The sequence below is a fragment of the Meriones unguiculatus genome, chromosome 5, assembly GCF_030254825.1.
Source record: "Meriones unguiculatus strain TT.TT164.6M chromosome 5, Bangor_MerUng_6.1, whole genome shotgun sequence".
Classification (NCBI taxonomy): domain Eukaryota; kingdom Metazoa; phylum Chordata; class Mammalia; order Rodentia; family Muridae; genus Meriones; species Meriones unguiculatus.
The window spans coordinates 131,872,371-131,882,638 of record NC_083353.1 but is presented as its reverse complement, the minus strand read 5'-3'; the positions used below and the strand labels follow the sequence as shown (position 1 = coordinate 131,882,638).

Below are 10,268 nucleotides of genomic sequence, written 5' to 3'. Positions count from 1 at the left end.
GGCCGGGCTGCCCCGTGCTCACCGTGTGCTCACCGTGTGCTCACCGTGTGCTCCGCTGACGCTTGCTCTGCTCCTACTGTAGCAGCCGGTCCTCTGCACAGCTGCCCTCGTGGTGCAGAGTCTAGCTGGGGCCTCTTCCGAGCTCAGCCGTCTCCAAACCCGAGAGGAAGAGAGCATGGTCTCAGCTCACTCCCTTTCTTTACGGAACAGCTGTGCGCAGTGCACCATGAAGTGGCTCCGCTAGCCGTCCCTGAGGGCTGGCCTTACGGCTTGCACGTCCGCTCTCCTCACGGCAGCCGCTGCTTCTGACGGCCTGCAGACGCCTGCCAGGTCACACGGAGCCCGGCTGGGGTTGACTTCCACAGGAAAGGACCCTATCCCAACTCTTACGAGTCCTTCAGTCTACTGAGGCACTCACTCAGGCTGCAGAAAAGATCTACGCCCAGCAAGTACCTAAGGTGAAACCCACAAGGCGGATGCTATGATCTCAACAGTTTTAAACCTGGACTTGTTCCAACTGTCTTGATTCAAAACTTCAAATACTTTAACCTTTTCATGATATAATTTTCAAGTACAATAGCTACTTGGAAATTTCATTCATAAAACAGTATTTCTTAAGTTTTAGATAACATCAATCTTCAAACTCGACAACAAAACAAACACCCTCACAGTGAAACTTTTGTAAACGTGGCTTTATTTTTGTCATGCCATCAATGAAGCGCTCGCTGCCCAACAGTCTTGGAAACGCTGGCCTCGGATGGTCTGGACAACTGCTGGATTATATTGCTTTAAAAAGATAACTACAATATACTTTTATTTATTCCTTTAAAAGCATTATCTGCTCACATTTTATAATAAAAATCTAACGTATCTCTACTAGTCCCAAGTGTCTCGTGGTTAAGTATTGGCTTCGTTGAGGTTTTCAGAAATAAGTGCACTTCTACAGAGAAAATAAATCTGGAATGAAATGAGAGATAGTCATGAGCATAGCAAAGCAGCCGCTTTTGAATTTTCACAACTCAAAGACTAACCATGTCAGGTAGCCAGGCAGCCTTCTTTCTGACCCTCAGTAAGGACTTGTGGCTACCAGGAGCCAGGCCTGTCACTCCTGCCAGCTGGGATTGACTGAGGACTGTCTACAGGTTTCTACACTGAACACCAAAATAAGCAGGTTTCAAAACAGTTAAAAATATACAGCTTGTACAGTTATGCAGGTGTTAAAAAGACGTGAACAGGCGGACCCTACCTTAAGCCTTAACAACCAAATAATCTATCTGATATCCATGGCTGACATTTTCACTAACTGGCTGACAGGCCACCTCTGGTTGCGTGGTCACTCCTTACTCAGCCCAGGGCCTCCCACACCCGCAGAGTTTGCTGGTAATGACTACTTGAACACAAAAGTTTTAATGAAAAGAAAATCTGTACTAAATCCGGAAACTAATACATCTGAATTACACACATTTTCTATAACCTTGGGAAGAGCCAAATCACAGATTATAATAAACTGTGATTATTCAATTCAAAACAGAGATTAGAGAAAATGTCACCATGCCCAGTCAATTAGACAGGGTTTTATCACTGAAATTATATTCACCTAAAATATGAAAAATGAATGATGGAAAAAAGTTTCAGGGAATCTCTGTGAATTATTTGCTTAATTTGCATCGTAACTCCTATCTTTAGCTTCCAAGGGGCAGGCCCAGTCTTTAGGTGCCTTCAGACAGTAGCTTAAGAAACGCTTTCATGAGGGATCCCTGCCAAGGGAGGGGGAGGCAGCCAGCAAAGCCACCCTCCCAGCACCCTCCACCACCAGGAAGCCGGCGGCTCCCGCAGGGAGGCAGTACAGAGCTCCGTGCCCGCACCCCGGGAGAAAGCTGGGCCGTTCTTTACATTGCTCTCAGCCTACCTAACCCCGCTACCTGGACACGACAAGTCATCCTACCATCACCCCGGGTAGTTATCACACCTGAGCTAGAGAATGCAGCAAGGTCCCCGTCACCCGCACACTGGTGAAGATCCTTCAGCCAGGGCCTGCTGCTGAAGTACCCTGGAAGCAGATGAGGTGGACAGGCTCACAGGCCCTGCAGAAATTAAGGCAGCCGATGAGTCATCAGATCCACCATCTTCAGGGTTTTCTCCAAATCCTTGGCCATAGGGTGAAACCACAGCTGGCCCGGCAGGTCAGCATGGTGGGTACACACCAGCCTCAGCCACAAAACAGGCCTTCAAGGACTCACCACAACACGTCAGGGGCTGATGGCCTTGATGAGAGGGCCTTGATGCCTGTGACCTCTCTGTTCCGTGCCCTCAGGAGGACAGTCCTCCCCAAACAGCCTCACTCCATTACCTCAGATGATAAACATCATCCATGCCCTGAGAAGTGACTTCGCAGCTACAACTCACAAAACTAACCCTCTGAGAAAATTGTTTCAGAGTCAAAATGCTGAGCAAGAAAAGGTGATGTAATCCTAGGGAAATGCCCAAATGCTGCTGACCTTTCCTATCTGCACCCACTTCGTTTCCTTCAGTGATGAGTTACCGTGACCAGGGCTGGCCTCTGTCATAGGCCGGTCATGCGGGGCGTGGCACCCCGGAAAGAGCCTCCTCCACGGGCAGCCATTGCTCAGGATCTTTGGTTCACTGGGAAACACTGGCACTAGTGCTATCAGAGGAACCCGAGGGCCACAGCAATGACATGCGCGTCTGCCGAAGAGGCCACACCCTGTTCTCCATGTGTCCACCGACATCATCAGAAACTGACACTTAAAAAAATAGTTTAATAAAAATACACTAGGTTCTACAAGCAGCTTTCATGGTCATTTCTGAAACTCATCCAAGTAAAATAATGCTATGTCCTCTTGTTAAAAACAAAGTCCTTGTGTCACGCGAAAAGCCACTGACGGCTGCTCAGTTACAGCCACAACCTCCCTGTGCGCACTTCAGTCTCCTTCTCAGCGAGGTCAGCCTGGAGGACGCTGGGGTGAGGCGGGACATGGCCTCACCCTGACAGAGCTCCCCTCCCCTCCCCAGGGCCTGACGGGAAGCTGCACACTGAAGCGCACTCTCCTTCGAGCCGTTACAGAAACTGTCTTCATGTGGCGCCTGCAGCGTCCAAACCAACGGAGCGGATATTAACAGTAGCTACGGAGGATGGCTTTGACGGACTCTACACCCACGAGCTTTGCAGGGAAGCAGGGACGCCAGGAGTGGCCTCGGCTGCCTCGGCGCCCTCAATGCTGTGCAGCTCTGGCTGGATTAGTGTTGCGGTCGGAAGCGCAGCACGTGGGCAGATGGACCTCAACATGCACGCGGGCCGTGCACTTAGGAATGTCCGTTCCTTCTGTTCCAGTACCTCTCTCTGTATGATAGTTAATTCAAATAACAAAACCTTAAAAAAAAGAGAAGCAGCCGAGCGATCCTGCAGCAGCCTCAGGACTCCACGCTGCAGAAGGCCCTCCGGCTGGTGAGCAGCCCGTCCAGGGGTGTGTGGTGCTGACGCGAGCAGCCTGGGGGTGCAGCTACCTGAGTTCTCTTGGCTGTGAGGCTGTGAGCGTCAGTCATAACTTCCCTGCTTTCATGTACGAGGGGATGGAGCCTCGCTGAGTCAGCCCTTCGAACCTTTTGTAGGTGTAATTGAGGAAAACCCAGTCTTTGGATTTGTAGTCGGGCTCCGTAGCATTCGGCACTAGAAAGAGAGAAAAGTCAGCCAAGGCCAAGGGCTTGGTCAGCAACTGTCCGTCACCTCGGGGTGGCTGCAGTGCGGCTGTGCTTGCCAGCCTCTTACCTGGCTGCAGGATGTCAGAGTCGGGGAAGTCATCAAAGTTTGAGGTGTCATCAATGCTCCTGATCTCTATGGGGATGGCTGCCGGCCTCTCCCTGCAGAGGCAAGTCAGCAGCCATGGCACACTTCCTTAACTCGTAACTGCCCAACCAACCACGCTTACAAGCCCTGCCCACGGCAGCACGGGACAGGAAACCCCCTGTCCGCTTGGGCACACAGCTGAGTGGATGTCACGACAGTGGGTGTAATTTCTTACTAAGATGTTTTCATCTACCTGGAAGTTTTACAGTTTGGCATGAAGACTTTCTCATACTTCTTCCCTGCAGTGCTGGGACTGAACAGGGCAAATATTGAGCTACAATACTCCGCTGAGCTACAGACCTAGCCCTTCAGATGATTTTCTTTTTTTATGTGAAAGAAATTAAAAGAAAATAAATTTTACTGAAAACTGGGGGACAGTGAGATCAGGTCTATTTAAGTGAATTAGGGCTAGAATTCTAGAGAAGATTAGTAAATACAAAGACATCTGCAAAAAGGGTGGGGAATTCGTATTTGTGATAAAATCTGAATGTAAAAACTTGTCAGTCATATACTTTTAAAGGGAACCAGAGAGGTTAGGTTTAAAAAAAAAATCTATTCATGAAAATGCTTTCTTATGCTAAAAATATTTAGTTCAAAGAAACTATCACTAAAACTTTTAAGTTAGCCAGGAAGTGGCGTCACACACCTTTAACTGCCGCACTCAGGAGGCAGAGGCAGGCAGACCGCTGAGTTTGAAGCCAGCCTGGTCTACAGAGTGAATTCTGGGACAGCCTGGGCTACACAGAAAAACACTGGCCTGAAAACCAACCAACCAACAATAATGAAAACTAAAACAAGAAAAAAAAAAAAAAAAAAAAAAAAAAAAAACCAAGAATCCAACAAAACAAAGAGAAAAACCCTTTAAAATTATATTTATGTGTTTATTTCTTCCACACAGTTTGGAGGTTGGTTCTCTCCTCTAGCACTAAAGACCGAGGAACTGAACCCTTGTCCAGCTGAGCCAACCAACAGTCCCGTATCAGCTTTTTTTTCAACAAGTATTTAAAGATCAACTAGGTGCTAAGCCTAGTTGAAAAAGCATGTACTGTGCATGCTTGCACAAGAATTATTCTTAAGAGATTAAGGACTCAGCTATGTGGAGAGAGCCACAGGCCCTAGGCTGCTGTGACCCAACTTTCCCATCCCTAACTAGCAGCATGAGCTTAGGCAGGCCACGCTCTGCTCTGTGACCATTTCCATAACCAACATACCCCACCCTATCTAGAAATTCTAGCTCAGACCCCATCAACAAGACAGCACCAGCAAGTCAGGGTAAGATGAGGGAGGTACAGGACGTGCTCATGAAGGTCCTGGGCACACAGGAGGACCCTAGGGAGACACATTCTAAGAGGCTGCACAGAGACAGGCATCTCAGATGAGGCAGCACGGCCTCTTGCGACAGCGGCTCTCAACCTTCCTGATGCTGCAGCCACTTCAAATAGTTCCTCAGTGCGGTGACCCCAGCATTCAATTATTCCCACCGCTCCTTCAGAACTGTAATTTTGCTACTGTCATGAATGTAGCGCAGGTATCCGTGTTTTCAGACGGTCTTAGGTGACCCCTGTCAGAGGGTCCCAACCCCCAGGGTGGAAACCGCTGGTCTAGAAGGAACAGATGCACACTGAGCACCAAAGTGCAGAAGGGCCTGGCGTCTCTGGGCACGTACCTTATATGCCCCCAGTCCACGCCCTCAAAGAAGGGATGGCCTTTGATCTCTTCCACACCACCGTTCCCAATTCTGTTCTCAGAGTCAGTGCAGAACCTAGACAGGGAAACCAATTACCAGGCACACTTCACCTGAAACACTCTCACTGTGGCACACCAACGTTTTTAGAAAGCATTCAACTTAGATCCTGAGATTACTGTGGGGGACACGGGCACCCGTAACCCCATTTGGGACAGTAGCTGTGTCATCCCAGAGGCACTTTCCATCTTGTAACGGTATTAAAGACACTGTGTTGACACATAATAATTATTTCAAGACTTTTCCTTCACTAATGTACTAAGGAAGTTTCCTAATGCTGGTCAGTGTTTCCTGTGAGGTAATGTGAGACCCACACATGCAGACACCAGACTGTTCGTACCCACTGCTCTTGCTGAAGACTCATCTAAGTTCCAATTTTTCACAACTAAAATAACACAAGAAACACGCCTAACTCCTTAGCCCTACATGGTTATATGCTCAATTAAATTCCCCAAAACAAAACTGCTGGGTCAAAGGTCCCATGCAGTTTATCAATTCTGTGCTGCGTGCTGGGAGCTGGCCATTCACAGGTTGTCACAGTCCACACGCCTTCCTCCCCCAAACAGTCACTCCCTTTCCTCTGCGCACGGAGTCCCCGTGGTCTCACAGGAGTGACACTTTGGTAATAATCACTAGTATGTCCAATAAGATCTCTTCTCTCCCCATTTCCCACAAACTTCTTAGCGTTTGCATTTTGTGGGCTGGAGAATAGGCGGTTAAGAGCACTTGCTGGTCTGGTAGAGGACCTGGTGTGCTGGGTGGCTCACCACTGTGTCACTCCAGCTCCAGGGACCATCTCGCCTCCATGGGCAGGGCTACCCACACACTCACACACAGAAATAAATAATATCTTTTTGGTAAAGTCTGAATTTTGTAAAACGTGACATGCGTTAAAAACTGACTGTCTTGACTAATCAGATCAGTGGCATTTTCCTCGCACACCCTGTCCAGCCGCAGGCACAGGCCGTTCATGCACTTGTAAAGTTTAAGAGGCACTGACCTGAGAATCAAGTCCTTGGCTTTCTCAGACACGGGCACTTCTGGAGGAAAAGCCAGGGTCTCCTTCCAGCTCATAACCTTTCTGTATGTTTCCTGAGGTGTCTCAGAGCAGAAGGGTGGAAAGCCTGGGCACCAGGGAAACAATTTATCAGTTTTGTGATCAGTTCAAGCACACCTACAAGGTTGTGCCATGAGAAATGAGCCACCCTGAGCACCCTCAAGCAGCAACCCACGCCTCAGTTCACTCTAAAATTATGAGAGAAGCCCACGAGGAGTTCAAGCCCCATCTCACTGCATCCGAACCTGCAAATCCACGCAATAAAGGGAGCCAGCTAATTAACTATCTCCTGCCACAGGACCCCTGGCTAGTTTCCTGGGTATTTATAAACGAATTTAAACTCAAGAATGTGAGAAACAGGTTCAAAATGGCCCGCCCTTTGCCTTTCACATCTGTGGTATGTTCAAGCACTGGGCCAACAGAGACATACCCACGCACGGAGACAGGACCTACCGATCAGCATCTCATACATGATCACCCCCAGGGACCACCAGTCGCAGAGCTTGTTGTAACCCGTCTGCATGAAGACTTCCGGAGCAATGTAGTCTGGCGTTCCAACGGTGGAGTAAGCCTGCAGAGGAGCAGCGTGTCAAGCTGGCATTCTGAACCGCTAACTACAGGAGGAGCACCCGACACAGAAGCCCGCGCTCTCACCGGTGGCCCTGTGTGTCACATGGGAAGCTGACTGACAGATGCTGAGTCGGGCACTGAGCATAGCACACAGGACTTTGGCCCCAGGAGAGGCCCTGCTTCCACTTAGAAGGAAATACAAGGTAGAGTACAGTGGGCCTGACTTTCCTGCTTACTACACACGCTCTTGGAAGGAGCACGTTCTGTAAGCTACAGGCACATCCATGCAATATGACTCCAGGGCGCTCCATCAGGAGCCTCGGGCTCCTTCCTGAGCCACATCAAACCCTAAAAAATGGTTTCTAAAGGCAGCACGTCCAGGGGCACCACTTGGGAACCGCTGCAAACAAGGGGCCGTGTCAAGGACCTGGGAATGACAAGATGGGCAGTTGGTGTGCTGAAGGACTTTCCTGCCCCAAACATCAGCTCGTCTCTGCTGCTTCCTCTGGAGCCACTGAACCTAGACTGTGACTCCTGGGCAAGAACAGTCACTGCAGAGAGCCCACTGTGCACACGTGTGCGCTGCTGTGACCGCTGTGTCCATACACCGATCCCCCCCCCCGCCATGTTTGTATTTACTTTTAGACAGGGCCTCACTATGAAACCCAGGATGTCCTGCCTCTGGCAGTAGTGGGATTACAGGCCCGCACCAATGCCTGTGCCTCCCAAGTTTTTAAGCAGTACTTACTTTTCCCCTTTAAAAATAAAAAGACCATTATTTTTCTCAAATGTCAAATCTGATCTAAAATGACACATTTAAAAGCAGAATGAAGTTTTTTTCCCTTAATGCACAGTTAAAACACGGTTTTTATTAGAATATGAAGTCTGCCACTGCTTGGCAAAAGAGCTCAGAAACACCAAAGGTCACTGAATTATGCTGGAGGTGCTGAGCTGTTATTACATCCGCCTAGCATGCCACAGGAGGACGGGAAGCCACAACCAAACAGGGCACATGTGAGGAGCTCCTGCTCAGCTCCCTGGCTGGGCAGGGAAAACTATGGGACCCAGTGCCTCAGCCCACGAAGCCCGGAGACCTGGCCGGCTCAGCACCCACCTCAGCGCTGTTTCAGTTTCTGCCAGAGCCTAACAGGCCCTTAATGAGGAATCTCAACATCATTCCTCTCTATGGACCTCCACCACCGCCACTCTGCCGGGCTTCTCTCACTCTTCCTCAGTTTCCCACTTTTCTGATATCCTCCGTAACAGGATACGCTGCTCAGTCCCACAAGTCTCTGAGTCTCTGACCTTCACTGGGAGTGAACTTTGGTGCCACTGTCTCTGTCGACCTTTGGTGACCTAGGTCCTGGGGTCAAGTGCAGCTGAGCCAAGAAGGGCCTGTCCCACTCAACCTGCAGCAGCCAGAACAACTGAGGAGGAGACAGTGTCCTTGAGGCTAGCCTAAGCACTCTTCGGGAAGGGCCGACTCACCAGCTGTCTCCTGTTCTTCTTCCATGTCTCCGCTTTCCGCTTCGAGTTCATGTTCTGAAATGCTAATTTCAACAAGACACAAGAGTAACATGGGGGAGGTGACAAAAGGTGAAACTACCCACATCTAGAGCTCAGCAGCTGAGGAGGAGGGAGCCCAAGGAAGAAGGCAAACTTACAGAAGTCGCTTGGTGGGTTGTGTGTGAGGTTTCTGTAGAATTCAGTCCTGTGAGCTTTCTTTAAGCCCGTGCACAGACCAAAGTCAGATAATTTTACATGTCCCTGAAACAACAAACTCCACTGAGTTAAATCATGTTAACTTTGAAAACAAAAGGCCAGGGCTGGAGAGATGGCTCAGAGGTTAAAAGCACTGTCTACTCATCCAAAGGTCCTGAGTTCAATTCCCAGCAGCCACATGGTGGCTCACAACCATCTATAGTGAGATCTGGTACCAGTGAACATGCAGACAGAACACAGTACACATAATAAATAAATAAATCTTAAAAAAAAGAAAACAATAGACCGAATTATAAACTTTTAGTGCAGTTATTACAGAAATTCCTAACTTGGAACATGCACAGCTGAAATGCGAGATTAAGCATGCTTGAGATGATTTTAAAAGTGGAGAGCAGAGGGAATTGTTAAAAGCCATTTCTCCGAGGCATTTCTCCAGGAGTTCCTTGCTGCACGCGCTATGGAAAGCGGTGGAAAGCACAGTTCTCCGCAAGCACCTTGACTGAGCGCTGTCTGCAGCCAGGCCGGGCCTCAGTGCCCCCTCCCCACATGCCTTGGCATCCAGCAGAAGGTTGTCCGGCTTGATGTCCCGGTGGATGAAGCCCAGCTGGTGGATGGCGTCGATCGCCAGGACAGTCTCTGAGATATAGAACTGTGTCTCCTCCTCTGTCAAGGTGTCCTTCTTCATCAGCAACGTCATCATGTCGCCTGAGGAAGACAAACGTATGAAAACGAGAACTTTTGTTGTTTGGCTTTGAGCTAGGGGCTCAGGTAGCCTGGGCTGGCCTGGAACTTACAAAGTAGCTGAGAATGACCTTGAGCCCCTTGCCTTCCTGCACCCAGCCCACTTCCTCATTTTCCTGACATCCTCTTCAATACAGTTGCTTCTGCTCTGCTCACGCACAGCATCAACAGCCTAACCATTACTGCTGTGAGACAAGGAACCATTTTCCATGAAATTCAGTAAGTGTGCCTGGAGCCCTGGCATGACAGTGTGTAGTGGCACACACCAGCTTAAGGGGAATGTATTGCAGGGTGTATCTGATCACTTATGAACCCTGAGATTGTTCTGTTTACTGCAAAAACCAGTTTCTACACTGTGGTGTTGCTCAGCCCTAGCACACACCTTTAATCCAAGAGCTTTCTGCTTGAATTAAATAAAATCAACCGTAGGTCAAGAGGCAGAGCAAGCAACCAGTTGACAGTAAGGAAACGTAGGAAACAACCACAGAGAGTAAGAGGAAGTCAGGAGGTCGGGTGGAGAGACACACAGGAAACAGATGGGAGGGACATTCAGTTTTGAAGAGTTTTTT

General features: G+C 49.1%; 1 protein-coding gene across 5 annotated transcripts in view; it reads right to left on the bottom strand.

Moving 5' to 3' along the window:
• Positions 1 to 677: 677 nt before the first annotated feature.
• Positions 678 to 10,268, bottom strand: part of Stk38l (serine/threonine kinase 38 like) — a 53,374-nt gene continuing 43,783 nt past the window's right edge. For 4 of the 5 annotated variants that reach the window (XM_060384503.1, XM_060384504.1, XM_021646006.2 and 1 more), the window contains exons 7-14: positions 9,509 to 9,663; positions 8,901 to 9,003; positions 8,725 to 8,786; positions 7,120 to 7,237; positions 6,610 to 6,733; positions 5,532 to 5,627; positions 3,788 to 3,879; positions 678 to 3,688 (exon numbers count right to left, since the gene is read on the bottom strand). In XM_060384503.1, the coding sequence (XP_060240486.1) occupies positions 3,561 to 3,688; positions 3,788 to 3,879; positions 5,532 to 5,627; positions 6,610 to 6,733; positions 7,120 to 7,237; positions 8,725 to 8,786; positions 8,901 to 9,003; positions 9,509 to 9,663 (878 nt within the window). In that variant the 3' untranslated portion in view covers positions 678 to 3,560. The remainder of the gene's footprint in view (positions 3,689 to 3,787; positions 3,880 to 5,531; positions 5,628 to 6,609; positions 6,734 to 7,119; positions 7,238 to 8,724; positions 8,787 to 8,900; positions 9,004 to 9,508; positions 9,664 to 10,268) is intronic. The other variant, XR_009592024.1, reaches the window with a different exon arrangement.